General features: G+C 45.4%; 1 protein-coding gene across 2 annotated transcripts in view; it reads left to right on the top strand.

Annotated features, from left to right (window-relative positions):
• LOC138503557 (catalase-like) overlaps nt 1-27,496 on the top strand; it is an 833,069-nt gene that overhangs the window by 694,173 nt on the left and 111,400 nt on the right. For both annotated transcript variants that reach the window (XM_069623378.1, XM_069623377.1), the window contains exon 11: nt 9,299-9,406. In XM_069623378.1, coding sequence (XP_069479479.1) covers nt 9,299-9,406 — 108 coding nt within the window. The remainder of the gene's footprint in view (nt 1-9,298; nt 9,407-27,496) is intronic.

Raw genomic sequence — 27,496 nt, 5'->3', positions numbered from 1 at the left:
TGATTTCCTTCAGGAGCTCATTGAAAAATTGGGTGCCAATATCTGATCTTAAAACGTCACACACTCCCCAGCGGGCATAGAACCCCCTGACGAGGAATTTGGCAGCACACTTGGCATCTGGGTGGGCACACAGACCAGCTTTAACCCATCTAGAGAACGAACACACCACCACAATCAAATATCATTCCCCATTGATTCGCTCCCCCATGTCTGCATGGTCAATGTGCAGTTCACGACAGGGCGGGGAAGAGTTCCTCGCAACGTTCTGAGGGTCATGTCTGTACTAAATCCTTGGCACGTGATACATTGGACAACCATAGTTGAGAGGTGTTCCTGCAATTTGGGATACACCAATCTTCTTCAATGTCTGCTGCAATGTGTTGTTTAGAGCTATCAGACGGGTAATGCAACTGCTCAAAGGCGTTGTGTAATAACTCTACTGGCATCACTACCTTTCCTGTACCTTGTTGTCTCCATAAGAGGTCTGTAGGTGATTGCACGCACCTACGTTTCAGCCATATGTCCTGTTCTTCTGGGGGTGCTCTATGCTGCAGCTCAATTATCTGTGCGATAGTGAAAGCTGTGTATACTTCTGTATCTGTTCTTATGCTTGCTGTGGTTACAACGTACTCAGCAGATGTAGGCATGGGGAGATATGCTGCAGCTTTTGCTGCCGCATCGGCGGCTGCATTTCCCAGCAAAACTTTGTATTGTGTGAATGTGCTTCGCATTTAACGACCACCACCACAGAAGGTTCTGCGAGGGTAGAAATCAGTGTTTGGCAGGGCAACATGCTGTACGGGTGAGCCATCAGCTCTCCAAAACCCTCTCCTTCTTCAACTCGACAGAACTGCGTGCACCGCTGTGGTGACATATGCAGAGTCTGAGTAGATGGTAACATAGCACCCCTTTGATGCCTGCAGAACTTTGATGAGTGCTACCAGTTCAGCCGCTTGAACTGAATAATGTATTGGCAATCTCTTCAGTGCAAGTGTTTAATATTCTCCTTCCTCTAAGCGCACCACTGCTGCCCCAACATGCCTTTCACCTGTTTCTTGATCAATTGACACTGACCCATCAACGAAGAGGACTTCTCCCTCATCTAGGGGACTGTCTTTGAGGATATCATCATGTTCGCCTTCATAAAATGCACAGTCATGATGTTGCAGATCTTCAGCAGTGCAAGTTTGGCTGAGAAACGTGGCTGGGTTTACTGTCTTGCATCTTACAACATGAATGTGGGAGCTTGACAATATGATTTGAAGTGTGGACTTTGAGCAATCTAAAATCATAAAGAGTGAGTGCTCCACATACAACGTTACTGTGCACCACCCCATGACAATTGTGGAGCTTTTTTTAAATGACAACGGCCGCAGCTGCAAAAGCTTGTTCGCAGGAGAATTGTCCCTGCATGACAGTCAACTGTGCCACTGTAATAGTCAAGAGGCTTATGGCCCATTATGCTCTTTCACGTGAGTCATGAGTGTGCCATTTCAGTGTGAGAAATTTCAAAACTCCTATGTGTAATCTGGGGTGGCAAGGACAGGTGGTGTCGAAATTACTTCTTTTAAGTCATTGAAACTTGTTACCATCTCTGGGGTCCACTCAATTTTGTTGCTCTCTTTTTGTGCTTCCTTGAGGCCCTGTAGGAGCGGCCTCATGTATGCTACATTATCTAGAATCCATGCGCTACAATAATTGCACAACCCTAGGAATTTCCTGGCTTGAGTGGCTTGGAAGTGGCACACACTTTTGCTGCCCTGTCTGGAATTATTCTTTTTCCGTCCTTGGAAATGAGTTGCCCCAGGTAAAGTACCTCCAGTTGGCAGTACTGGACTTTCACCTTGTCCACTTCTTACTCCCTCCTTGCTAATTACTGTAGCAATGCAATAGAGTCCCTTCAACAGTCTTGCTCACTGACGCTGCAGACCAGTAGGTCACCTACATATTGAATTATTGTGCTGGGTACTTGGATGTTTCCTAGGTCTTTGTGTAGTATTCTGTTGAAAATACTAGGGCTCTAGTATTCGGACAAACAAGTGTATTTGTAGTGGTTTCCGCCTAGCGTAAATGCTATCAGGTATTGTGAATATGCATGAAGGGGAACTGAGAAGAAGACATTTTTCGAATCCACAACAGAGAAATGAGTTGCTTCTTTAGGGATGCTGCACAAAATGGACACAGAGTGTGGAAACTCCATCTGTACTATGTTGTTAAGGGGGCAGTGATCCTGGATCATCCTCCAACTGCCCCCCAGCGCCTTTTTTAATGGTGTATATGGCTGTATTGCATGGTGAGGTGGAGGGTACTATGATCTCTTTGAGTAACAGGGCCTGTAGTGTTTCTCTAATTCCTTCCCTGGACAAGGGGGTATTGTTTCACTTGCGTGAGTACTGCCCAAGGTTTGAGGGTAATTTTCACAGGGGGTCACCTCTTTCAACATCCCTACATCTTGGGTTGTGGTCCATAAATGTGTAGGGACGTATTGTAAATCTGACTGGCTGAATGGGGGTGGTGCAACAACAGCCATTAGGGGACTGTGAACTTTTCTGTATTGTACCATGATCTCACAGGGTATGCAAATCTTGAGGATAATTTCCCCATCATTATTGTCATCCTTGGAGTTCTTCATCAGACAATTCTCTTAGGGGCACATTGGGATCAATGCATAACACAGTGCGCCATTGGCATCCGTGGGGGTCAGTACCCAGCACTACAATCCTTTTTGTGGACACTACTAGGCCTTCCAGATCTAATGATAGGATTGTGCCAGCAACCAGCTCGGGGAGTACTACAGGTCGAAAAATGAAATCAGTGGGTACTCGCCACTCCTTTCTGGTGATCTGGGGGACAGCTTGTGCAAGTATTTTGATGCTGTAAACAAACATGTCAGGGTTGACAGGGATACCTCTCACTGCCACTTCACTCGCCACGGTATGTATCACTAGCATTGCCCTTAGGGAACACATGCCAGGTGTGGCACAGACAATAACTCTCTCTGTAAATGAAATAGTCATGCTCAACTTGCTAAGCAGATCCCTACCGAGCAGGTTGACCGGAGAACTCTCAGAGAATAGGAGGGGGGCTTGTAAAACCTTCCCTCCTACCTTGACATCTACATCTGTTGTGTAAAGAACCGTTAAAACAGCCCCAGAGAATCCCTGCATGTCGAGAGTCTTTCCTGATAGCGGGAAGTCGCATTTGCTGATGCATGACTTCTCCGCTCCAGAGTCCACCATAAAGATGAATTGTTTGTTCCCTATATCTGCCCCCATCAACGGTTCCTCTTCTGGATATAGGGTCATTGACAGGACTGGACACACAAGTGCTTTCTGTGCGCTGTCCTAGTCAGGGTAGGTGTCTGTCCCCGGGAATGAGAAATGGTTTCCTCCCACTACTTTAGTACCCTGCAAGGGGGCCGCTGCGCGGTTAGGTGCAGTTCTGAAAGCATGTCTACTCTCTACTGGCTGCTGGTTAGGGCGGGGCTGGTATGACTGTACTACTTGCTGTTGGTGTGGTGGGTGATAAGGGCCAAGGATTTGTGGGGGTAGCTGTTTAGAAGCCTGTTAGATCTGGTGGGGTATCGAGGTCATCCTGGTAAATGGCCCCTGGGGTCTAGCAGGGTGGGGACAAACATAATTCTGCTGGTTGTAGTTGTAATTCCCCCCTTGTCTACTGCAATACAGCAATACTATGACCCCAACTCCCGCAGGTCCAATACTGTTCAGGTCCCCCACCTCTTGGTCCTGGACCTCCAAATCCCCCTCCTCTAGGCTATCAGAACCCACCTCGTCCTCATTGCTGTCCTCCTTGCCACTGGGGTCCTGAGAATTGCTGGTTTCCTCCCCACTGCCCTTGCCCTGCTTTAGCCCACACCACCGCTATTCTGGCCTGTGTCATGTTAGAGACGCACTCTTCAACCACTTTCACTAGTTTGCTTTGAACTAGTTTTGCTTCCTCTGCCTGTCGCCTCTCGTTCCTTGATCCTTTCACAGTGGTGAACTATGATGCTTTGAATTTCGAGCCATCCTTTTGCTTCTACCACTGGTATCTTGTCAGGTGCTTTCTGCACTTCTTTCAGCAGCCCCCCTTTTACTATAAAATAAAATAGCGATGTTGATTGATCCCAGGCGCTGCCCGTTTCTGCTCGCCACATCTCTTGAACCCTGAGAATGTACTGCGCAGCATCTTCCTCATCCCCATTGTACGCTGCATTATGGATTGGAAATCTGGGGTGTCTGGGAACGTGCGTCGCAGCACGTCCCATACTCATGCCCTGATCTTATTGAATGATGCTCCATCATGGGCATTGTTACTTAACGTTACTCATGGGTACCCAGCTTTAATCCACGCTTTGTCTGCTAAGGGTACATCTGATGTGTTTTTTTCAAATGCATAGATCCATTTCTCTGCCCCCACTGTGAGCTGCGGGAGCGCCTTTAGTTGGTTATTTTTGTCCATGTGTGCCCAGGGTACATTGTGTGGTCGCCTTGCGCCTTTATGTATAAGTGGCATTTGCATTTTCGGTTTTCCTTTCCCGCCCTTAGTTGCACTTCCCTTTTTCCGTGCTAACGCTATTCTGCCAAACCTCTCTCGTAGTCTTCCGTCCCAAAGACTCTCTAATCTCGGTGTGGCCTGGGGTGCCTGTTCGGCCCTGCTTCTTCTGTGTCATCAAAATCACTCCATCATTCCTTGTCCCCTCTTCGGGACCCTACATTTTCGTAACCCAAGCTATCTGTTTCCCCGTCCCGTTCTATGCGGATGGTTCTTATGGGCACACTGTCTATTTTGAACACTCATCCCCAGGTGGCTGTGGGGGCGCCCCTGCGGGCAACATCAGAGTTTCACCCACACTAGTCGCTTCACGGGCTGCCCGTCACCCAGCTAATTCAGTGTGTGTTGTTAGCAGTGCTACCTCTAGATCTCTTGCACTCACCCTGGTGTGGGCAGCAACCTCCAGAGGAGAGACATACAGCGGGGGAGGGGCTGTACCTGGTGTGGCCACCATAGTGCCTGCTGACACATATGTTGGGTTAGTATACCCTTCTGCTGGGTGAGTGGCTAGCGGATATATCCCCTTTTAAGTTTCCCCATTCTTCTCGCCCTCCCCTGCTCCTTTTTCCATACTACTGGCATGCATAGCCCCTCCTCTTTTCGGGTCCTCTGTTTCTTCGACATTTTGAAGAGGTTTAATACTTCCCGTCTATTTTGTAGTGGTCTCCCTTTCTACTTTGCTGTCAGGAAAGGGGACATGTGTTCCAGTGCACTTTTGTCAAACGACCCTTGCTCGGGACAGAAATGGGGCATTTCTCCTTCTCTGGTCTCAGTCACCCATTGATTATGATACTTCTTAATTTTCTCACGATACAAGGGCAAGGCCTTACATATGTGGTCTAAGGGGGGGTCTGTCCACTTGGTCGTGTCGTGCAGGTATCTTGTAGTGGAGCTACGCCTATGCTACTGGGCCAAAGTCTAAACAGAAATTTGTCTACAAATTTTAAACCATATACAGTTCAGTCTTGTCTTTAGTACATGTCAATGCTGTCATTAAAATTCACCGAAAAATCATCAGTTCACTTCCCCCCTCTGCCGTGTTCCCCACTAGAGCTTCTTCACACACTCCATACACACTCTTCTGATGCGCTCACACAAGCATAACATACACGCCCTTCCTGGGCCTCCTCCTTACACTTTAAAGTACACTAACAAAACAAACTTAAAAAACAAGCTAAAACAATAACCACTACTTTTCCTGAGCTCTCTTATTATACAGAGCTGCACTGGTCGAGACAGTGCATGTGGTGCCACCTTCCCCCCTCACTTGGGGGGACTTCCATATTCCTTTTTTCTTATCCTTAATATCCTTAAAAAGTAAATACAAACTGGCCAGAAAAAGTCAACACAATCCACAACTTAAGCACACTCTCAATTTTGGTCACCGCCTGTTCACACTATTCACATTTCTCCATACACCGACCCTACTTTGTTATCACTTGCAGGCTATACTCATACGTCCACATTAGCCTCCGTTCATGGGGGATCCACAATAGGCCTTCAACTCTCCTTGGGACCTCACCCCGCCGCAACAAACAGGCGGGATTCTACAAAGACAGCACCCACAAGGCCACTCAGTGTGCGCGTTTTGGGACTGGTCACCGTAGGTGGGCACAGCCCTTTCGGAGAGGCCACCTGGATACCTCCGCAGGTACGGGGGCAATGGAATCACATCGCAAGGGTCACCAAAATGAAGGCAAGTTCTTTTTAACGCACACTACAGAGTGAATACAACCCTCTAGGGAAATAACCCAGGAGATAGCTTGCAAGGATAACAAGGTTTTAATACAAAATATCAGCAAAGATCTCTTCTGCTAAAGAACGTTCTAGTTCATCTTAGTACAAACAGAAGCTTTAAAGGCTATGTAGCATCATCACATACCGTAAAAACTGATGCCACTGATTGGTGGAACCTTATACATGGGCCTGCTCCATAGGGGATGCCAGGCTACAATTAGTTGATTCTTCCACCGTCAGTCAGGCTCCACGTGGGTCTGCTGGGCTCATCTTGGAGTTCGGTGAAGGTCGGGCAATCATAAAATACAATGTTGTTTCTAAATTAACTTGCTAATCCTACTTACTATATCACTGTGGCATGCACCTGGGTAGCTCGGGAATTGATGCCAGGGGTAAGGGAGGATAAAATATAATCACACTGACCCACGCATTCTGGGTTTCGTTGATACCGCACCTCTCGCACTCAAGGTCTCCACCGTGGGTTTTGATCTTTAATGTATCCCTCCTTGTACCTTGTGTTACAAAGTATGTATTTCATGCTGGGGGTAAAAGAGTTGTGCATACTTAGATCTTTTATGGACACTTGATTTGTATTAGGACAGGGGGAGTTGTTTGCTTTATCATGAAATGCAGGGGTGTGGGGGTTGGGTCAGAGGTTTGGGGCTGACTTTGGGCTGGTTGGGTGGGGGTTAGAGGCCTGCTGCCAGCTTAGTGGTGAGGAATGGACGCTGCGCAGAGCCTCTTGTTGTCTCACACTCTTGCAGGGCACCTTCCTCTGAAAGATACTAAATGTTTGCAACAGTAAAGGGACTTCGGTGGGAACTGGCGGGGCAGACTCATTCTGCCTTAATGATGTTGGGCCTAGTGAAATCTTTCCATGGAGTTCAGCTGGTGCAGCGCTGTTATGCAAGCCTGAGTTTTTGCCATAACTACAAAATGGGGGTTCTTTCTATGTGTCTCCTAATGCCATGTATTTACTGTTCACGTTATATTGCTTTCGCACCGAGTTCCATAGTGATGTTCTCTCCCCCTTATACACTACACTATCTCATGGGGGATTTGCCTCACCTGAAAGCGCTTAGGGGGTGGGGATATACTCATTTCCATCCTAACACCTTCTTCATGAGATTGTACCTGTTCAAATTTGTGCTGTGACAAATTATAATTACTCTGTGCTTGTGCAAACCTGAGTCATCTCCAGACTTGGTTAAGGGTTTCTCTGCAGCTTTTTTGGCAATATATACCTTAGTGGAACCAAACCATTGTTGGCTTTGTTCTTCTCATACAAGTACTTCACCACCTCAACTTACTGGATATCTGATATTCTCTCAAATATTTGGGGCAATTCTATTGCATGCTTGTCTCACATTGTTAGTCAGAAAAGATACAGAATCATCCTCATATTTCCTTATTGATCTTCAACAATAATGCCAGGTCTGATGTCAACTAATTTCTGTAATTTAGGCCTAGATCTTCGAGCACCTCAGCCCTAACATCATGGGGGTGGCTGTTTGCAAAACAGTGTGTATGCCATCGGTTCATGAGGCGGAGGCCTCTGGATTTCTGCACTATATATGTCTAGTCCAGCAGCTCTTTTGCTACCCCTCGTGGGTATGAATGCTTGTGGTAGAACCAAAGGAAGCAAGGCCAGACCTGCACAGCATGGCCCAGGATCTCACATTGCAGACTGGATCAGATCCTCTCCCGTCTTCATGGATGATCATGTAGTCCAACCCACGCCAGTAACCTGCAGAGTCCCACAAGGATCATGCATCTCCCCCACTCTGTATAACATTTATACTAAACCCCTCTTTAATCATCCGGATGCCCTCGGCATATCCTTCACGAATTATGCCGACAACACCCAAAATCCTCCTCCTCCTCTCAGGCACCTACCACCTAGATGTCACAGCCACCCACTCAGTCTACGACATTGCCCATAACTGGATGGCAAACCACCAGATGTCTAAACGACAACAAAACTGTGATACTCATTGTAGGCTTGCACACCACTCTCCGCAACATGGATTCCACTTACAAAGCCTTTGCCATCGACAGTAACTTGATCCAAACCTCACCTGCAGCCAAGACCCTGGGCATCTACCTAAATGCTACCCTTGGCTTCTCATACCAGGTCAACGCCATCACTTCCTCTGCTGCCTACACCTTCAAACTTCTTACTTCCAGCAAGCCCTTCCTCATCACAACCAACCGCCTCACCATAGCCAGAGCCAAATTGGACTACTGCATCGTCCTCTTTGCAGGCACTTCCAAGAGAAACATGTGCAAGCTGCAAACTATTCAAACAATGCCCTCTGGGCTGCCCTAGGCTTGTCCAAGCACAACCATGTTTCAGAAGCCAGAAAAGATGCCCACTGGCTTCCAATCTGCGAGCGGATCAAATTCAAGATCCTCTCCATTGCACACAGGTGCACTACCAACACTCCCCCGGATGCACCACCAACACTGCCCCGACTTACCTCTCACATTTTGGGGAAAAATACACCACACCCCGCCCCGCCCACTAAGATCCACGAACTGCCACTTCCTCGGAGTGCCCAACTTCACTCGAAAGACTGCAGGAGGATAAAGTTTTCCTGTCATTGCCAAAAAGATCGGGAACAATCTCCCCATCGCTGAGAAAGGAACCCTCCTACTGGACCTTTAGAAAAAACCTGAAAACCTGTCTCTTTGCCTAAAGCTCCCTGGGCTAAGACACTACGAACCTTCTATACATGTCTCCCCTTCTTTCCACCACTGTACATTTCATGTATAAACCTTGACCTAATGTAACTAGAGCCTAGATACCCAAGGGTTCAGTGCGCTGCAACAAATGAAAAAATAAATCAATTAGCATATGAACAAAGAGTGCCAAATTTACTTGTTAGTAACCCTTCCTTTATCTTTCTTTTTAGTCAGTTTAGAATTTCTACTTCAAATGCAATTTTGGTTTATTGGGAAACATGGTCTGATTGTTATTGCATTGTGTTTTTCTTTGAACGTCTAGGTGCGCAATTTCTTCCTAAACGTGCTGAACACAGAGGAACGCAAGCGGCTGTGTGAGAACATTGCTGGACACCTAAAGGATGCTCAGCTTTTCATCCAGCAGAGAGCTGTGAGTAACAGAGCATTACCAATAAAGTTGTAGTTTTGTGGCTACATCCAAATGTGTGCACATGTTTGTCGTACCCCAGTGCTCTGGAGCCTTTTAGGGCCATCATGATGATATGCACTTGCTGCCCCTTTTCAATAATTCCATTTAATGTAAGTGATGTATAATTATGTGGTATAATTGGTAGGACTGTAGTCCAAAGGAATTTTGCAGAGCATGTACATCAGTTACAAATCTGTGATTGGTGATCTGTCGCTCAGGTCGATGTACAACCAGGTAAGTACAAGTTCACATCTCTATAGTCCATAAAAAGTATGTAGTGCATACAAAAAGTATCAATGCATTTGGTATTCCAAGTAGCTGTTATCTAAGAGCAAAAAGGCAATTTAGTATGTGGATATATTTCATGATCCATTTTTCTGTTTAAACATGTTATTGCTATAAACTACATTTTCAAAAGATGTTAGGAAAACACATATCACATTTGTTAATAGTGAGATACATGTTATAATAATGTCACCTAAACAAATTGTAGTGCTCAAAACAATAACCTTTATTTCACTCCATGGAACGATAATAGCGACCACCCCTACTACAGTTTTAATTCTGGGATACCTGCACAGGTCCATTATTCATAACTATTATTGATTTTGGTGTTTTATATAGTGCAACCATTTTCAAAGCACTTGCTAATGGATGCTACTTAATACAATCATTACCCACAATGGGGTACTCAATTTATTGACCCAGCGAGATTTGGGGTGAAGGGTTGAGTAGACCCAACCGGGGTATATGACACATGGCATTGTCCGGTTTCCAAGGTGAGTGCATTGCAATTGAGCTATCCATTAGTAATACTGTGAACTATTGTGACCAAAGTGAAGACACATATTAGCTTGCTAGTATAATACCTGACCCCAGAGGTCAGGTATTTTTTCTTTTCTTTCAATTGGTCCAGAAAATGTTGGGCTGCTTCCGCTTTTGTGAAGATATATGTACTTTACTTTGAAGCCCTAAGTTTAGTAAAATACCTCACTGAAGCATGGCCTTTGAGATCCAAAAGAGTTCTCCTTATTCCCTCAAGGGATCTTCTTTGAATCATTTCTAGGTACAAATCCAGGATGACAGAAGCACTGTGCCCCTTGTATTTCAGCTTTTTCTTTCTTCAGTACTGCAGCCCTGAAAATGTCACCTCTGCGTTCAGCTTCCGCAGAAGTGTTTAGACTTTTGGCTTCCCCATCCAGACCGGCATTTAAAAAAATAATGTTTTATTGTGATATAACCAATTAAGGTTTTTTACACCTACTATCTTACATAAGATGATAAAACATACAATTCAATCATTAAGATTCAACTTCATCAGGGTAAAACAATGTAAACAATTCATATAAAAGAGAAAGAAAACGGAAAGAAAAGAAAAGAACACAGTTAAAGGAAGAGTTTAAATAACAAAAGAGACATTTCCCTTCCTTTTACCTTTTCATTTCATACCAAAAAGCACTTTTCCCAAACAGGATTATAGGGAGGGGGGGTTTAGAGGAGTACATAAAATCAAATTTGCCTGGCCAAGGACATTACCAAAACTCTTGGGCGATAAATCCTGTCTGCTGTAGGACTTTTATAACATTCAATGTCAATTTGGTCTCATACCCCGCAATCATTCTTTCCCAGAACACATTTCATGAAAGGAGGTCAATAGACGTAACAAAACTACCCAAATGTTTAACTCTACTTTCCCAAGTACCACAGCAGAACTACAGTATATGTTCAATCGTCTGGTCTTTCGGGTTAATACATTCAGGGCACAATATACGTGCCACCTTTGTTGGCCCCACTTACTCAAAACACAGCCCGTTCTAATCAAATGAAGACGTACTCTGTGAAAATTCTGCCTTCCTTTAATGTCAGGGAACTTCGTTAGGTAGCTCACCAGGCATCGCAGCTTTTTGCCATATTTATAAAAAGATGCGGGAGTTGATGAGGCCCTCATAGTATACAGTATTGTGATCCAATCTCTCATTGTGAGCGCTTTTTTTAACCTTTGTAGGATTGGAGATCAGTGTATCTATATCACACTCACAATGAGCGAGGATCTCCTTAGCTTTTATTTTGAGATCTCTTAGAGTTAGGGAGGAATCTGAATTCAAGTGAATCAAGAGATCTTCAAACAATGTATTTGTCATAGGGTCCATAATTGATCGAAACAAAGAAAGCAGTTTCCAATCAGCTTGGGTCTTAAGAGATCTTAAGCCCAGCTCATACCTTAGTGTTGCCATCTGAAGGCGTTTGGGCAAACCCAACATCTGCTTCCAGATAACTGCTTCTATTTTTTGCCAATCCATTGACCAAAGAAGGGCTTTTGCCTCTATTCCATAAAGTATAACTGGTACAATTTTTGCTGGATAGAATTGTATTATCGTCAGGATATAAAAAATGTGCAGTATAGGCCAAATATCTTTTTCATCTGAGATGTTAACTGTGTACATTTGGCCAATATTTCTGCTTGACGTAGCCCAATTGTTAGGACCGCATGTAGAGTTTATCAAAGATATACTATTTCCTTTGCTACAGGAATTAACAGCCCCCTTATTTTCCAGGGGAATCTGATTCCTCGAGCTCCCTTTTCTCCAAAGATAATCACCCTTGATTTCTCAGGGTTCACCACTAGGTCATTTACTTTCATATAAAGGTCCAAAGCTCTCAGATGTCTTTGCAGGTCTCTTGTCTAACAAGACAATGTCGTCTGCGTACATAAGCCACTTGATAGGCATAATGCCCAACTTAACACTTGCTAATGCTGAGGAATCAATCTCCTGGCCGAAGTCTCCAAGATAAAATTTGAAGAGAAAAGGTGTAACCCCTCTGTTAACATTAATATAATCCGACAGATGACCTTCCATATTAAGTCTGACCCTGGCTGTGTTTCCTTCATGGAGTCTTGCGAGAATATTTACAAGTGTTTTCGGGGCACCTTTCTTCACCAACTTAGACCAAAGCCAGTCTCGATTAACAAAATCAAAAGTGCTCGAAAGATCTATAAAAGCACCATAAAGTCTACCTATGTAATTTTTATCTTTGTTATTTATTAATGAGGCCAATATTATGCCATTCCATGATGTTGAATGGCCTCTTCTGAAACCTGTCTGTTGTTTTGGGAGTATATTACTCTCCTTTGTCCAGGTTTCAATTTCTCTCAGTACAAGACTAGAGAACAATTTACTCTCAACATCTAATAACGTAATAGGCTGATAGTTGGCTGGAATATTTCGGTCACCCTTCTTAAATATCGGCACTATAATGGCAGACTTCCAGGATGGGGGAATCAATCTTTTCTCTATAACACCCCTAAGGAGCATATAAAGGATTTGTGTCCAAAGGGGCACATTCCCCTTTAGCACTTGATAAGTAAGACCATTAGGTCCTGCTGATCTTGATGATGAGGATTTATTAATCAGATCTTGAATATCTTCTTTATCAATTCTCAATCCCCATTCCCCTTCCACACCTTTGAAGGTTGGCACTATTTGTGGTTTTAAATATTTTTCTCCAAAGAAATGTATCCAGTCAAGCTCTAAGACATTATTTGTTTGAGCAACCTTCTGGTCAGCTTTGAGATTGTTGATAAGTGCCCAGAAATTGGGTGCAGAGTTGTTACTTAAAGCATGCAGCATTGATTCACCGTCATTCTGAAGTAGCATCGTCTTATGATGTCTGGCCCAACTTCTATAGTTGTTTTTAATTGTTTTTGTCCTTTCACTGAGACTTTTTTTATTTCGTTCCTCCTTCCTTACCGTTCTTAACAATCTGCGTGGTTCACGCTTTTTGGCCCATATAACCTTGTCAAACACGTGTGTGTTTACACGCTGACGACCATTCTGCATGTTCTCTGGTCGATCAATAGACCATATAAAGTCGTGGAAGGTGAACGGATTGTAGTTTTTGTCTAGGACTTTTGATGACGTATCATTATAGAGTTGGTCCAGACTATCATTAAGGCGAGCTCCATCTCTATGGTATTTCACTAGACGGTTTTTCTGGGTGTTAACAATCACAGGATTGTGCCATATCTCTGTTTTTTTACTGGTGTGCCAACTTATTAGGGCTTCAAGTCGCTTGTGGTCACTTGCACCCCCTTCTTTAACAGCAAAATTTGTACATTTCTCAAACAAGTTCGCAGATAAAAAGACATAATCCAAAGTTGATTCAGTCGTCCCCCGCCCCCATGTAGTGGCTGGTGGGACATCACCCTCTATTGAACCATTCAAGAGCTTTAAGTCCCATTCATCAAAGAAACACAACCACCTTCTACCATTCAATGTTATATCCTTCCTTATTCCCTCTGAGTCACTATAGTTAATTTGGATATATTGAGAATTAAGGTCTCCCGCTACAACAACCAATGCTTCAGGATGGGACAACATGATTTCAGTAAGAATAATTGACACTAAATCAAGAAATTCCAGCAGTTTTTCCTGCACCGGTTTCCAGTATAGGTTTCGGACTATGATCTTTTTTTTAACGCCGTCTGAGGGTATAACTGACTTCCCTACAAAAATACTACAGGCTATTAACAGATCCCCCTTTGCTTTGCTCATTGCTGGCTGTATTATCAAGTGAAAGCCCTCAATTTCAGGTACATTGTCTAGCCAGGTTTCCTGCAGTAGAATCAAGTCATTCCCCCCAAACAGCAATGATCTCATCTCATTATTACTGAATGAACTGGAACCCTGTGTATTCCAGCTGGTAATTTTTATAGTCTCCCTACTAAAGAGGAGCCTGTACTACTCCCAATTTCTGGCAAACCTGCATTATTATCTCCGGTAACATTGGCCAGGATAATGTTTGAACCCCACCCTTAGGCTGCACTTCTTTGCTAGTTTGCCACTTGTTTTGTGCATGTAGACCTTTATGCTGTACTCCTGCCGTCTCCCCATTTCCCCCCCTCCCACCCAATACAGTGGTCTCATTTCATGCACTTCCAAACCCTGGAAGTGCAGTTTGTCTGCCACATTCAGAATGACTTTAACCCCCATGTTAAAGGCAAACCCTACTTCCGCCAAGCTTGTTAGACCGGACTCTGGGAATTGAACATACTCAATATTTCTAGTTGAGAATAAGTAAAGATCTGGTATCCTTTTGATCATTGTAAGTATTTCCCCCCTATTCAATGGTTTTTAGTCTGTCTGTTGGTCATGTTTGTAAACCATAATCTAGGAGCTGCATAAGGTGCTGAGTCCTCTTGGCTACTGCCCATTACCAAAGTCTGATTTCCAGAAGATTCCACCGATGAAGGGATAATCACAGTCCCTTCTCCCTCTCTTTTCTTTGGTTGTTCTTGCTTCTCAGTTACTGCTTTGGACGGCAACTTCTCATCTTTCCCGTTGAGTGATTCAATTTGACTTTCCGATGTTCTTGAGGTTTCTGCCATCTTTTTTTCTTATCATATTGAATATTGGGGCTATTCTTAACCCACTGTCTCTCTGTGGCTGCACTTTTGGGCCAGATTTTTGACGTGGTAAAAGAATCGGTGCCCATTTAAGCAATTTGCCCGTTGTCTTGGATCTTGCACCATCCTGTTGGTGCTGGGGCAATTTACTTTTTCCAGACGCCACCCGTCCACCGTATGGATTACTATAGTTGCTTTGCACACATTACCTTCGACTGGCATTGTTAATGCTTTTTCCTTTCTGTTTTTCTTTGATTTGACTTCCACCAGAGCTTTAGGGCTCAGTGACTCTGGTTGATTTTCATCTGTTCCCTGACCACTGATCCCCTTGACAAAGTTATTTATATTGGACCCTTTTACTGTTTTCCCTTTCATGTTCTTTGTCTTTTTGTCTTGTCTACTCCTTGACTTAGATCTTGTTTGTTTGGACTTTTGTTTTCTAAGCCTTTCTCTTCTCCGTCACTTATAGGACGGCTGAGAACTTTCCCTCCCTGGTATTGTATTGCCAGTTTCTTCCTGTGCTGATATCTCAATTATTTCCTCTGGAGTTCCTGATGATGATTCCATTGTCTGTTTAGCAACCTTTGCTAAACGGCAGAATTCTTCCATGACTGACTCAGAAAGAGGGGTGTCATCAGCTATTTGACCTGAGCACGGTACAACCGCTTCGATTTTTGATTCCATATCTGAATCTTTAGTTGTCCCTGTTGTTTGTCGTTGTCTGAGATAAGCTAGGGACTTCTTGGTCTCCTTATCTTCCTTCAGCAATAAGGTCAATAGGTCTTTTATCTTCGTCAGCTCACCACTTTGTTTAAAGGCTGCGTCTTCCAACTTAGTCAAGATGGGTAACACTGAGCAATTTATTACATTGCTCTGGCCCACCACAGTGAACTCAAACTGCTCGATATCCTTTGCAATTTCCATGAGAATCCCTGTGTGGGTCTGAACATCTCTTTTCAGCAGTTCAAAGACTTTAACCAGTGAGTTAAGAACAATGTTTAGAGCTGAGGGAGTAGGATCACCCCCCCTCGAGTTTTGATCCGGACTCCTTGGGGTAGTGTTAGTCCTGTTGGCTAGTTGACTCTGCTTTGATTCAACAGAGGCCACAGACTCCCTTCTGGGCTCCTCCGTTGAATTGAGCACAATTCCTTGATACAGGAGGTTTTGTATTGAGTTGGACAAGTACTTTGATGTCCGCAATAGGTCCAAGCCCGACCCCAACAGTTCAGATTGTCTATTTTCAGCAGTCATATTTGAGTCTTGATGTTGACACCTGAGGGCACATGAAGTGACCGCACTCATACTATTGTGCCTACGTCTTTGGAAAAAGCAATCAATTGTACGTTTATTATTTGTAGAAGACAAGTTAAATTCATGTGCTAATGCGAATAGAGGATTTATTGTTTCTTCAATCCGACTCTCCTCTGTTGGATCCATATGAACATCAGTGACCTGGTGAATTTGGGCCACAACTTGGACTGACCCACTAGGATGAATATTAGGAGTTGGGCATTCTGAGTGAGCAACTTCTAAATATGCAGATTTTTCCACATATGAACCGTCCCATTGTGGAGCTCTGAGATCATCCACTAGCGGTCCACTCCTCAGGTTATACCGAATTGACATTTTGCATGAGCACTGTCCTTTAATGCAAAGCCGGCCACGTCTCTGTAAGACACTGGCCAGGATCTAATCATAGAACTTTAGTCTGTTCACTTCCGAGCAGCAGCAAAGTTAAGGCTATGTACCCCGTACAACTTGACTGCCTTAGAAATATTGTTATTTTTCTGAGGGATCTGTGAATGATGTCACAGATAACACGTAATAATAGGGGAAGGATCAGAGGGGATTTTTACCCCAACAGTCTCCCTCCCCGGCGGCTTCCGCTCTCACTTACTGGAGACAGCTGCACAACAGCCGACTGCCCGCTTGAATCCTCAATGGGACCGCCTAGTCCATGGTTCTCAGTCATGCTGTCACGGGAGTATGGGGGCTGTCTCCTTATCTCCTGCCCCCGACAGACCCCTTGTCTGCCCATTTCTCTGTGCGCGTGCTCCAAATGATGTTTTAAGGTGTTTCGCCAAAACAGTAGCACGCTAGCTCCTCCTCCCTCAAACAGCCACTGTAGACAGATTCTGCGCTCCAGAGACACCACAACAGACCACTTGTTCACCCACTTCTCTGCGCGCGCTCCACGCTCCAAATGGTGTTTTAAGTAAGGTGTTTCACCAAAACAGTCGCACGCTGGCTCTTCCTCTCTCAAACAGCCACTGTAGAGAGAGTCTGCGTGCAACAGATACCACGACAGACCACATGTCCACCCACTTCTCCGCCATTACTCCGCCGACTAGGTAGACTGAAACTCTGATTAAGGAGGCTGAGGCACCAGGCCCGCCCAAATCTAGACCCTCGTTAAGAAGGTCTTCTGAACAGGTTTTGTATCCGTTTCTTCAGGGAGGAAAGGAATACCAATAATCCTGACATTTGCCATGATCAGTTTTTTGTCAGGCTGTTCTGTGATGTTACCTACACTGTTGGAATTCTGTTTCTCTACTGTTGTTCCACGAGAACTTGAACTGCCTCAGAAATGGTGAATGTGGTGGCTGAATGTCTCCATGTACTCCTCCTGTGCCTTGTCTCCTTTTGTTCCACCTGACATGCTGTCATCCATACATTTACATGATAGATTAGTAGCAGCTGAGGTCTGGACCGTGGTTTGAAGAACACTGCATGGACTGAAGAATCTTTGTCTTTTGTTTGCCCACTGTGGTTGGTTAGAAGGAGGAGACAGACTAGGAGTTGCCATTCCGAAATAACTTTTATTCCAAATAATAAGAAAAGGCCTAACTTTCCCTAAGCTATGGATTTCCCTACCTAACAGATCTAACTAGTGTGCTCGTCATCAGATGTGAAGTCCAAACGAAAAGTCTGGGGAAAAAACATGAATATTGTGCAGTGTGCCTGCCTCATCTGTCCAACTTGTCTCATCAGTAATAAATAAAGCCTGGCAGCAGACACCAGACCTGGACTAACATTCACTAGTCAGTCAAAAATTAAATCAAAAGTCTGTCCTCTGTCCAAAACTCAGCTATTGGAACCCTACCACTACTGTTAAACAACTAAAGACCAGCAGAATGACCCCCTTCTCCTGGAGTGCGCATTCGCAGTCTCTATTAATAAAGAATCTTCAGATAGCTCTTAGCTATCTCTTGAACCAGTTCATTCAGTTCCTTGGGGGGACTTTTCAACGTCCCTGGATTTTGTTTCCCTTGGTCTTTCAAGCCTCTCCTTAAAGATATTCTAACACTAAGAGATTCTTTCACAAAGTTCTCTTATTCAAACTCCTCTGTTTTTCTCTCTATGATCCCCACCTTATGAGGTGAGGATTATCACCAACCTTCTACTCTGTACCACTATTATATCTCTGTTTACTTGCCTTTTCACAAGAACCAATAGAATGGATCCATTGACTATTTTCACTCCCTTTGTTACTAGGAAGCGTATGATTAGTCCAGCAGTTATCCCCACTCTTCTTATTACTGGTAGGATTAGCCCAGTAATTATCCTCACTCTTCTTATCACTGGGACGAGTAGGCTTAGCCCAATCCGTATTGTCACTCTTCTTATAACTGGAACAAGTAGGATTAGCCCAGTAATTATTCTCAATCTTATTACTGGGACAAGTAGGATTAGCCCAGTAATTATTCTCACTCTTCTTATTACTGGGATAAGTAGTCTTGGCCCAGTAATTATACTCACGCTTTGTATTACTGGGATGAGTAGGATTGGCCCAGTAATTATTCTCACTCTTCTTATTACTGGGATGAGTAGGATTGGGCCAGGATAGGATTACTTGAAAGATTTCGGTACTGTGCCGAGTCCGACTATACCAATCGTTATCACCGCCTTCCTCCCCGGATCTCCTGCTCTGCCCGTTACCTTCCTTGTATAGGGGCCACATCACTGGGTTGGCACTCTCCTTCTGTGCTTCTCTCGCACTTGTCAGGATGGTTCTCATGCTTGCCTCTGCTGCTTTTTGGTATATATTTTAGCGTACTTCTCGTTCTGTCGTATCGGCACAGAGAGGGGTTCACTCTTCTCCCCGTCTCGGCCACCACGGTTCAGGACGCCTCCCGTCCTTTGCTCTGCTCCTTCTTCAACACGCTCTGGCGTGCTCTCTGCCAGGTGGTAACAGGTCGTAGAGGGGTTTCCTCTCTTCCCCCTTCTCGGCCACCATTTCTCACTGGTGTGTCCCTCCTGGGAACGAACTCAACATCACAGCCTCTCGCTAGGCTGTTTGAGGAACAGTGCTCATCGGGAACCTGTTCTTTGGTGATTCTTGCTTGTCTGGATGTCAACGTCCTCTCCAGCACCCCTCCTGCAGCTGGTTTGAAACTCCCCAATCAAGCTTTCTGTTGTGTTCTCTCCTCCCACGATGAGAACGCTGCTCTGGGGCTTTTCCAGCGTCCTGTGGAAATCGTTCTTTTGTTTTTGGTTCATAGTCTTTATGACTCCCTTGGGTCTCTTCGTCGCAGTACCAGACAGGTACTTTAGGCATAATATCACAGTAGCGAAATAGACAAGGATTCTTCTAGTAGTGGGTTGTTGAGTGAGATGAAAACTAGTTCCTCCTCGGAACGGGAGACCTTTTACTCATGGGAGGAGTCTCTCCCGGTTACCTTCCTAGCCTCACAGGAAAAGGCTCCCCTGTGGGGAGAAGTGACTTAATCCCACAATTCGTCACACCACCCATTCCAATTGTGTTCTGCTTGAGGATACTCGATGTTCTGGAGGAGTCTACCAATTTTTGGGGTGCTAAATCATATTAATAACTGACCACTTTGTGTCTTTGTATCTAGTTTAGTACCACAGCTGTGTATTACACATTTTCAAATTAGATTGTATTGGTATTTTAAAAAAAGAAGGTTATAATAATGAATTCAGATGCATGAGTGGCCATTGAAAGGATTTGTTTTACCAACCGGGATGGATGACTTCCATAGCAAAATAAATAAAACCTTCCCTTTGAATCTACATTCACTGTGTCCAACAAACTAATCCTCAAAACAGCCAATGTACTGCATATCCTGAGGAAAAACCAAAACTCTCCAAATCGACATCAGAAACTATGCAGTCACGCCTGTCCCTCCCTATCCAGTGTACTGTTTGAATTGCAGAGTATACTTTAGAATGTTCCCACTTGTCAAGCTGGGAACTCTTGGACAACTTTTAGTTATTATGTTCCTGTTCTCACAGCCGTATCCATTACTTCATGCACTGCCTGGCCGTTGAGAACCCTGTGCTACCAGCCTACGTTCTAAAAGTTGTAAAGTTTCACTTTGTTTTTCCACCTGTTGGAGAGGGAACCCTTGGAGAGAGCTTCTGTTTTTGTTTTTGGTTTTGGCGCATTTTGTGCCACCAAACCATTTCCACACAGAACGGTGAAGAGTACGGGGTTCTAAGAAGTGGAATATGTGGTTGGCCTGGCAACTGGTAACACTGTGGCATTAATTTGCAGAATCACTAAATATGTATTTGTTCTTGATACATTTTGCTATGTAATCCAGTGTGGATTTTTTAAATGTATTTTCCCCAATCACGAGCTCCTGAAATATGAATCTGTTGCCTGGGGTTTCATGTGTGGAGTAAATTATTTTCTTCCTGTGTCTGCCATTGCAGAGACCGACCGCTGCACCCATGCTCTAGTACAGTAAGTGACCTCCAGTATTCCCCTCCAATAGCAGTACCTCTGCATCTGATGCAAAGTGGCAGCTGCAACAAAAAGATGGACTGCTGTTTTTTTTTTTTTTTACGGGTTCACTTTTGGGTTCAAAACCTTGCAGTTATTTTCTAGGAGGTTAATATTGCATTAGAGCTTTTCTAATATGACAAGGTCTGAAGGCAGGGGCAGAAGGGCAATATTTTTTTCAGCCAAGTTTAATGAAGATGCTTTTAAAAATGAAAGGAGTGGGGTCTTGAATGTCATTTGGGCCCTTTAAAGCAGGCCAGGGGGACAGAACCACTACAAATACCTTTTAGGTGTGTTTGTGAGGCTCAAAGCATTGAGATGGATTTCTAGGTGATTTACAATGGGTCAAATCAGCTTCGAGGAAGTTCTTCCCAATGGATTGAGTTTGTTGAGATGGTTGAATCTGCTCAATGCGGTCCAGTGATGGTGGAGCAGCTGCAGATGCTAGACCTTTGCCTGCATCTAGAAGAGAGCATGCCATCAAGGTGCAAAAGAGACTGCTTGGGCTCATGTGCTCCTTATTCCATTCTGAAGTTTACAAATGTGTCTGCTGCAGGAGCAGCTGAATCTCCAGTGGCATCAGCTGAAAGAGAGCCGGCAGGACATGATTCAGCTCGATGATGTGCTGAAATGCCGATTGGCCTGGTGGACTCCCTTTACCAATCTGATCAAGGGCCTGCATTTAGCTAAGAGTCATATCAGATGACGCTGGTGTCTGAGGTGCCTTTCAAGTTTCCAAGCTCACATGTATCATTTCCTGGTTCAGGTGCATAGAGGAATCGATGCTGCACATCAACGTGTTGGATCTGAGGGTGGTTTACCTGGCCCTCAAAAGCCTTTCTGTGTGTGATCTCTGGGAAGGCTGTGGGATCCAGACATAATAAGTTCCATGTACTGCATTTACAATCAGTTGGAACCAGGACTCTGCCATTTTCCTGGGTGGCGCAGGGCTTTCAGCTGTGGTGCTACAGTCATTGGGTACAGTTGTCAGCGTAGCATCTGGTAAGGAAGGTCACCCCAAGTCTGCTCAGCTGGGAGCTAAGACTGCCAAAAATAAGTTGGATACCCATCTTCTGGAAGAGCGCTTTAGTTTGTGGGGCACTCAGAGATCGTTCTATTCATCACCAGAGAAAACAGAAAATATTGGTACTTTGTGTCCAGGCGCCACTATCCAAAGAAAAAGGTGTATGCATTTTCTATCAGCTCGTCTGGGACTTTGGTTCACCCTCTTTCACCAACCCCACTGACTCAGAGGGTGGTCAGCAAACTGCAGGTCTCGCCCTGTAAGATGATCCTGATCGCTCTTATGTCGGCCATGGCACTCTGAGCTACTGCATCTGTCTCAGAAGCCACGCATTATGTTGCCTAGTATAAACCGGCTAACCAGGCATGAAGGAACCTTGCATCGCTCAATTTGGCAGCGTTACTACTGAGGCCCTAGAGTTTGGCCATCTAGATTTCAAACAGGACTGCATGGACATTCAGGCGAAGGCAAGAGCTGTCTCACCGGCAAATGACTGGGGGCCTATGCGAAGAAATGGAAAAGGTTATGCTGCTGGCTCACATGGGTAGACTTGCATTCATTTCTGTTCCAGCCTCTCAACATTCTGTCTTATTTGCTGAGCTTTGCTTGAGATGTTCTGCAGCATTCATCAATAATAGTCAATCTATCTGCCATTATGGGATACAGGAAGAAACCGGACATGAATCAGTGTTCATGGTCCCCGTAGTCAAGGAGTTCCTGAAAGGTCTGCTTTTCAAGTTCCACCACTGCATCAACCGGCTCCAGTGTGGGAACTGAACATGTTGTTGTCGATTCTGATCGGATCAATACTTGAGCTTTTGCACTCCTCTGCTCTGAAGCTCATGCCGTGGAAGGTGGCTTTAATTTTTTCCATTATGTCAGCATGGAGAGTGTCAGAGCTGCAGGCTCTCTCACTGCAGGAGCCTGTGAAGTTCTTTAGTGACAAGGTGGTGTTGGGGACGCACCCACACTTTTTTCCGAAGGCGGCGTGAAGCTTTCACATGAACCAGAGCACCTTTTGCCTGTGTTCTTTCAGAACTCAGCGCGGTGGACAGGGAGCTGTGTATACTGGACTCAGAGAGACCTTTGAAGTTTTATCTGGACAGAAGTCAATCTTTTAGGCAGTTAGAGTAGCTGCTAGTATCCTAATCAGATCAAGGCTTGTGTCATATCAAAACAGGGAATTGCACTTTGGCTTGTAGACTGTGTCACATTTTGCTCTGAGAAAAGATAGTAGTACATTGGCAGAGAGGTTGATGGCACAGGTGGGGATGTGCGCCTTGTTTGTGAACACGCCCCTCCAGGGGATCTGCAAGACATCTACATGGAGGTGTCCATAATTTCAGAAAGCATTTCTCCTTGCACTCGACAGCACTTGCAGGTTCCCAGGTCAGCCAGGCAGTGCTGAGAAATCGATTTCGATGAGGTCTCTTTCCCTCCAGAGCAGATACAGAAGAAATTGTTTTCTTACTACCTTTTTTTTCTACTGTTCTAAATGTAGTTGCATTGCTTTCACTGCTGCTTGGTGTTCTGTATTCAAAAGTATGCGTTTTTTTATAAGACCCAACGCTAGAGATGGATTAGATACTTACATCTAAGTGTAGATCTAAGTATTGGTGTATTCTATAGAATAACATAAGCTTGTACTCCTACCCTAGGAGGCTGGTGTTCTATTATATACAGAGTGAAACTGTAAGCTTTAGAATGTAGGCTGACAGCACTGGGCATATCACAAAGGCCTGGTACTGCATGAGCTCTTTAAGTGGGCTGTAGCCCATTGAAGCACGCTCAGTGAATGGGGAGAAAATAATAATAATAATAATAATAATAATATAGGGTTTCCGGGGTTCCCAGCTTCGCAGTTGAGAAAGTATGTGAATCTATAAAAGACACAAACTGGGGATCTGCATTTACAGGTAAGTAACTAATTCATCTCCGGGTCAAAAAAGCACATTAAGCATGTGTCTTGTGGACATTCTGTCACCCAAATGTGACTGAGACCAGTGGTTCAGCTGGAGCCAATGCCCTTTCTATTAAGCAAAAGGAATTACCTGTATTTTGTAAGGAATGAAAACTACTCCATATGCAACTTGATCGGTGAATCTTGTATCTTGCTCATCAATCTCTCCATCACATATATTACTGAGGTCTTTAGCAGCCGCTCCTATGTTGGTAAAAAAGGGCAATTCAATGTTATAATATGATATGATATGGAATTTATAACGCGTCTGTACACAAGTGTTTCTAGGCACGACAAGATAAGGAGGGGGAAACAAAGGGAGAACAAAATAGCGAACTTACTAGGCCTTGTCATTCAGATTGCACAAGTATGGGGAAGAGGGAAGGGGAGAAGTGCCAGAGGGGAGGCGAAGGGGGAAGTGCAGTTAACTCACAGGTGCAGCCAGTGGCTGGCTCATAAGTGCAGAGAGAAGGGACTCTAGGGTTGCAGATACAGACATACAGTAGACTGAGTCTGAGTTCAGAGGGTGATCAGGTGATCAGTGTGCAGAGCAGTCAGGTGCATCAGCGGGGGAGAGAAAGCAGAAGCGAAAAGGAAGGTCTTGAGTTGCTTTCGGAACCGAAAGTGGTTCTGCTCAAGTTTGAGAGAGGCTGTTCCAGAGGGAGGCCCTAGCCGAGGAGATAGATCTGCCCCCAACTACCAGCTTGGAGAATTGTCTGACTCTCAGAGAGTTGGAGGTGGATGAGTGGAGAGCTTGAGAAAGAATATATTTTGGAAGATGAAGTTGGAGGTAGTTCAGTCCCAGGCACCAGAAAGCCTTATGGACGATGCAGAGGGACTTGAAGTTGATCCTTGCAGCCACGGGGAGCCAGTAAAGAGATATCAGAGCTGGAGAGATACGATCCCTGGGCATGAGATTAAGGACAAGTCTTGCAGTCCTGTTCTGGATAAGTTGTAAAGGTCGAAGAGTAGAGGCAGGAAGATTTAGAAAGATGCTGTTGCAATAGTCCTGCCTAGAGAGGACCAGAGCTCTGGGGAAAGTGAGAAAAGGAAGAATACCTCTGAGGAGGTACAGCTGATAGTTTGACCTCTTAGAGACCTCAGAGATGTGAGGAGAGAAGGAGAGGGTGGAGTCTAAGATGACACCAAGGTTCTTTGCTCATAGAAAAGGAGCAGGAAGAGGGCCCAGAGTGGGCGGCAAGAGAGAGAGAGGAAAGGATGGAGTTGTGTCCCAATGTGGAGGATCTTAGTCTTACTGTTATTAAGACAGAGTACATTGGCGGCACACCATGTCTGAATTGCGGCCAGTCATTCTGGCATATGAGAAGACGCAGAGGTGGATGAGGGGAGCCTGAAAGAGAGCTCAGTGTCATCCGCATAACATTGAAAATTGGAGCAGAAAGTAGCGATGTGGTGGGCAAGAGCCTCCATATAGTGGTTGAAGAGCCAGGGAGAGAGGTTAGACCCCCTGGGGAACACCACAAGTAGAGCGAGAGATAGAAGAGAGGAAAGACCCCAGTTGGACCTGAGAGGGTCGGTCAGTGACAAAGGAGGTCAACCAGGCCAGGGCTTGTTCAGTAATACCAAGGTTGTCGCGGAGGCGATTGAGCAGGATGGCATGGTTGACCCTATCTAAAGCAGAGGATAGATTGAGGAGAATGATTAGAGAAGGAAGGTTAGAGTCAAGATTGGAGAGCAAGTCTTCATGGGTGTTCAGAGAGCAGTTTCTGTGCTTCTGGCAGCTCTGAGCCAGACTGGTGGTCATGGAGGCAACCAACAGGTTCAGTATGTAGATTAAGCTGGGCGATGGCCAGCTTTTCCAAGAGGTTGTCCAGGAAAGGAGTGATGGAGATCGAGCACTAGTTAGCCAGAGAGGAAGGATCGGCAGAGGGCTTCTTAAGAAGGGGATGCAAAAGAGAGTGCTTAAAGCGGGAGGGGTAAGTTCCACTGGCAAAGGAGTGATTGCAGAAATCAGCCAAGGCTGGAGCAAAGGTGTCAATGTGGTCCTTGATGATTCTGGATGAGCATGGGGGGACCTGCTTTGACAAGACTTTAATAGATAGGTCTTGTCTAGAAAGATCGTCAGGGGTGAACATGCGAAAGGAGGAGAGACAGCCTCAGACGGGCAAGGAGTGATAGAGGAGGAGGTAGAGGAAGAGAGGGTGGACAGGATGTCCTGAATTTTAGTAGTGAAATGAGAGGCCAAGGCCTTGCAGAGGCCATTGGAGGGAACAGGAGAGGTAGAGACTGCAGCAGGATTGTCCAGCTCCTTACAGACTTTGAAAAGTTCGGCTGAGTTGTTAGATGCCGCAGAGATGCGGGCTTAGATGTAGGCTCTCTTCTTAAAGCGGACAGAGAGTCTGTACTGCCTTTGGAGCAGGTGGCAGGCCAGTTTGTCAGGGAGGGCGCCCAATGCCCTCCACTTCCTCTCCGCCACCCTACACTTGCGTTTAAGGGCGGCGAGGTTGGAATCGTACCAAGTTGCACTTGTATTTGGGCTTCAAGTGGATCCTCATGACAGGGCAAGGACATCCAGAGTGTTAGAGATAGAGAGGTGAAGGTTAGGGTGTAAGTCAGGGTGTGAGTCAGTCAGGTGCAGGAGGAGTAGAGAAAGTAGCGGAAAAAGCCTCAACTGACACACGCTTCATGGGTCGGATGACAGAGAAGGTAGGTGGCAGTGCTGGAGTCGGCTTGACCTGCGGGGAAGAGAGAGAGAGAGGTGGGAAGAAAGGAGAAAATGATCACTCCAAGAGAGAGGGTGTGCTCTGCAGAGTGAGACGGGCCAGAGGAAATCACAGAGGTTGCAAAAGAGTCCCGAAGAAGGGCTGGTAGCATCCAGGTGGATGTTCAAGCCTCAGAGGAGGAGAAGTTGAGAGGTAGAGGCAGGTAGCCAGGAGGAGAGACAGCCCACTCAGAGAGGAAGAGGGCGACCTGGCCAGGCAGACTGTAGATATGGCCATAGTGAGAGAGAGGCCAGGAGAGATAGAGAACCTTCAGACCAGGCATTGAAAGGAGGAGTAGTGCTGCATTGGAATGATAGAAACAGGGATCCACTTTGGGAAAATCAAGGCTACACCCCCACCGGGACAGTTGGTTCTGGGTTCAGAGAGGATCTTGTAGGCATCGGGAAGGAGAGTCTCGAAACTCGTGACATAGCTGGCCATGAACCAAGTCTTGGTGAGACCGAGTACATTCAAATCAAGCTCTTCCAGGAGACGGCAGATGTCAGAGGAGTGTTTTACAGCTGAACGAGAGTTGAGAGTAGCGATGTGGAGCAGGTTGCCACATTTGAAGGACTTCCAGGTGGGGGTACAAGCCAGAGGTACACCCTGCGGAAGTGTTGGAGGTGCCTGAGGATGGGCAGAGGAGGAAGGAAGATAAGGCAGGGTAGTCAGAAAGGGAGAAGGGAGTGCCAGAGGGGTGGCGGAGGAGGAAAGGGCGGCCAGCAAAACAGCAGGGGTGCCGAAGAGGTGGCAGAGGAAGGAGGCGGAAGAGGAGCCAGAGAGGGGTAAGAAGGGATAGCAGGGGAGGAAAGGAAGTTGATAAGGTGCGGGAACCGCCTATCAAAGAGGAGGAGATTGGCCTGAGGGCCCTGGACTAAGATAGTGCCATTTAAGTAGGCATTAACAATGGTCTTTGAAGAGTGGAGGGGAGCCTGGAGGGCCTCGCATTGGGTGCCACCATTAATGGGAGAAGTGGAAAAAGGAGAGTGACAGAGACCATATGGGGGGTCCATAGGCCTGGAGAGGGAATGACAAAGAGTATGTCGGTAAGGGTCTGTCTGGAATAAGCACTGGTATAGGTATCAGCGATAGGGAGGCCTGGGTTGGAGACCAGGATGCTCCTTTTGAGCTTCTTCCTGCCAGATTTAGTGAGAGGGATAGGATAGTAGATGGAAAAGCTGTTAGAAAAGA

Source organism: Ambystoma mexicanum, chromosome 11, assembly GCF_040938575.1.
Source record: "Ambystoma mexicanum isolate Mex_15411 chromosome 11, UKY_AmexF1_1, whole genome shotgun sequence".
In the NCBI taxonomy this organism is placed as follows: domain Eukaryota; kingdom Metazoa; phylum Chordata; class Amphibia; order Caudata; family Ambystomatidae; genus Ambystoma; species Ambystoma mexicanum.
Note: the sequence above shows the minus strand (reverse complement) of the source record. Positions and strands in the feature narration are given on the sequence as shown.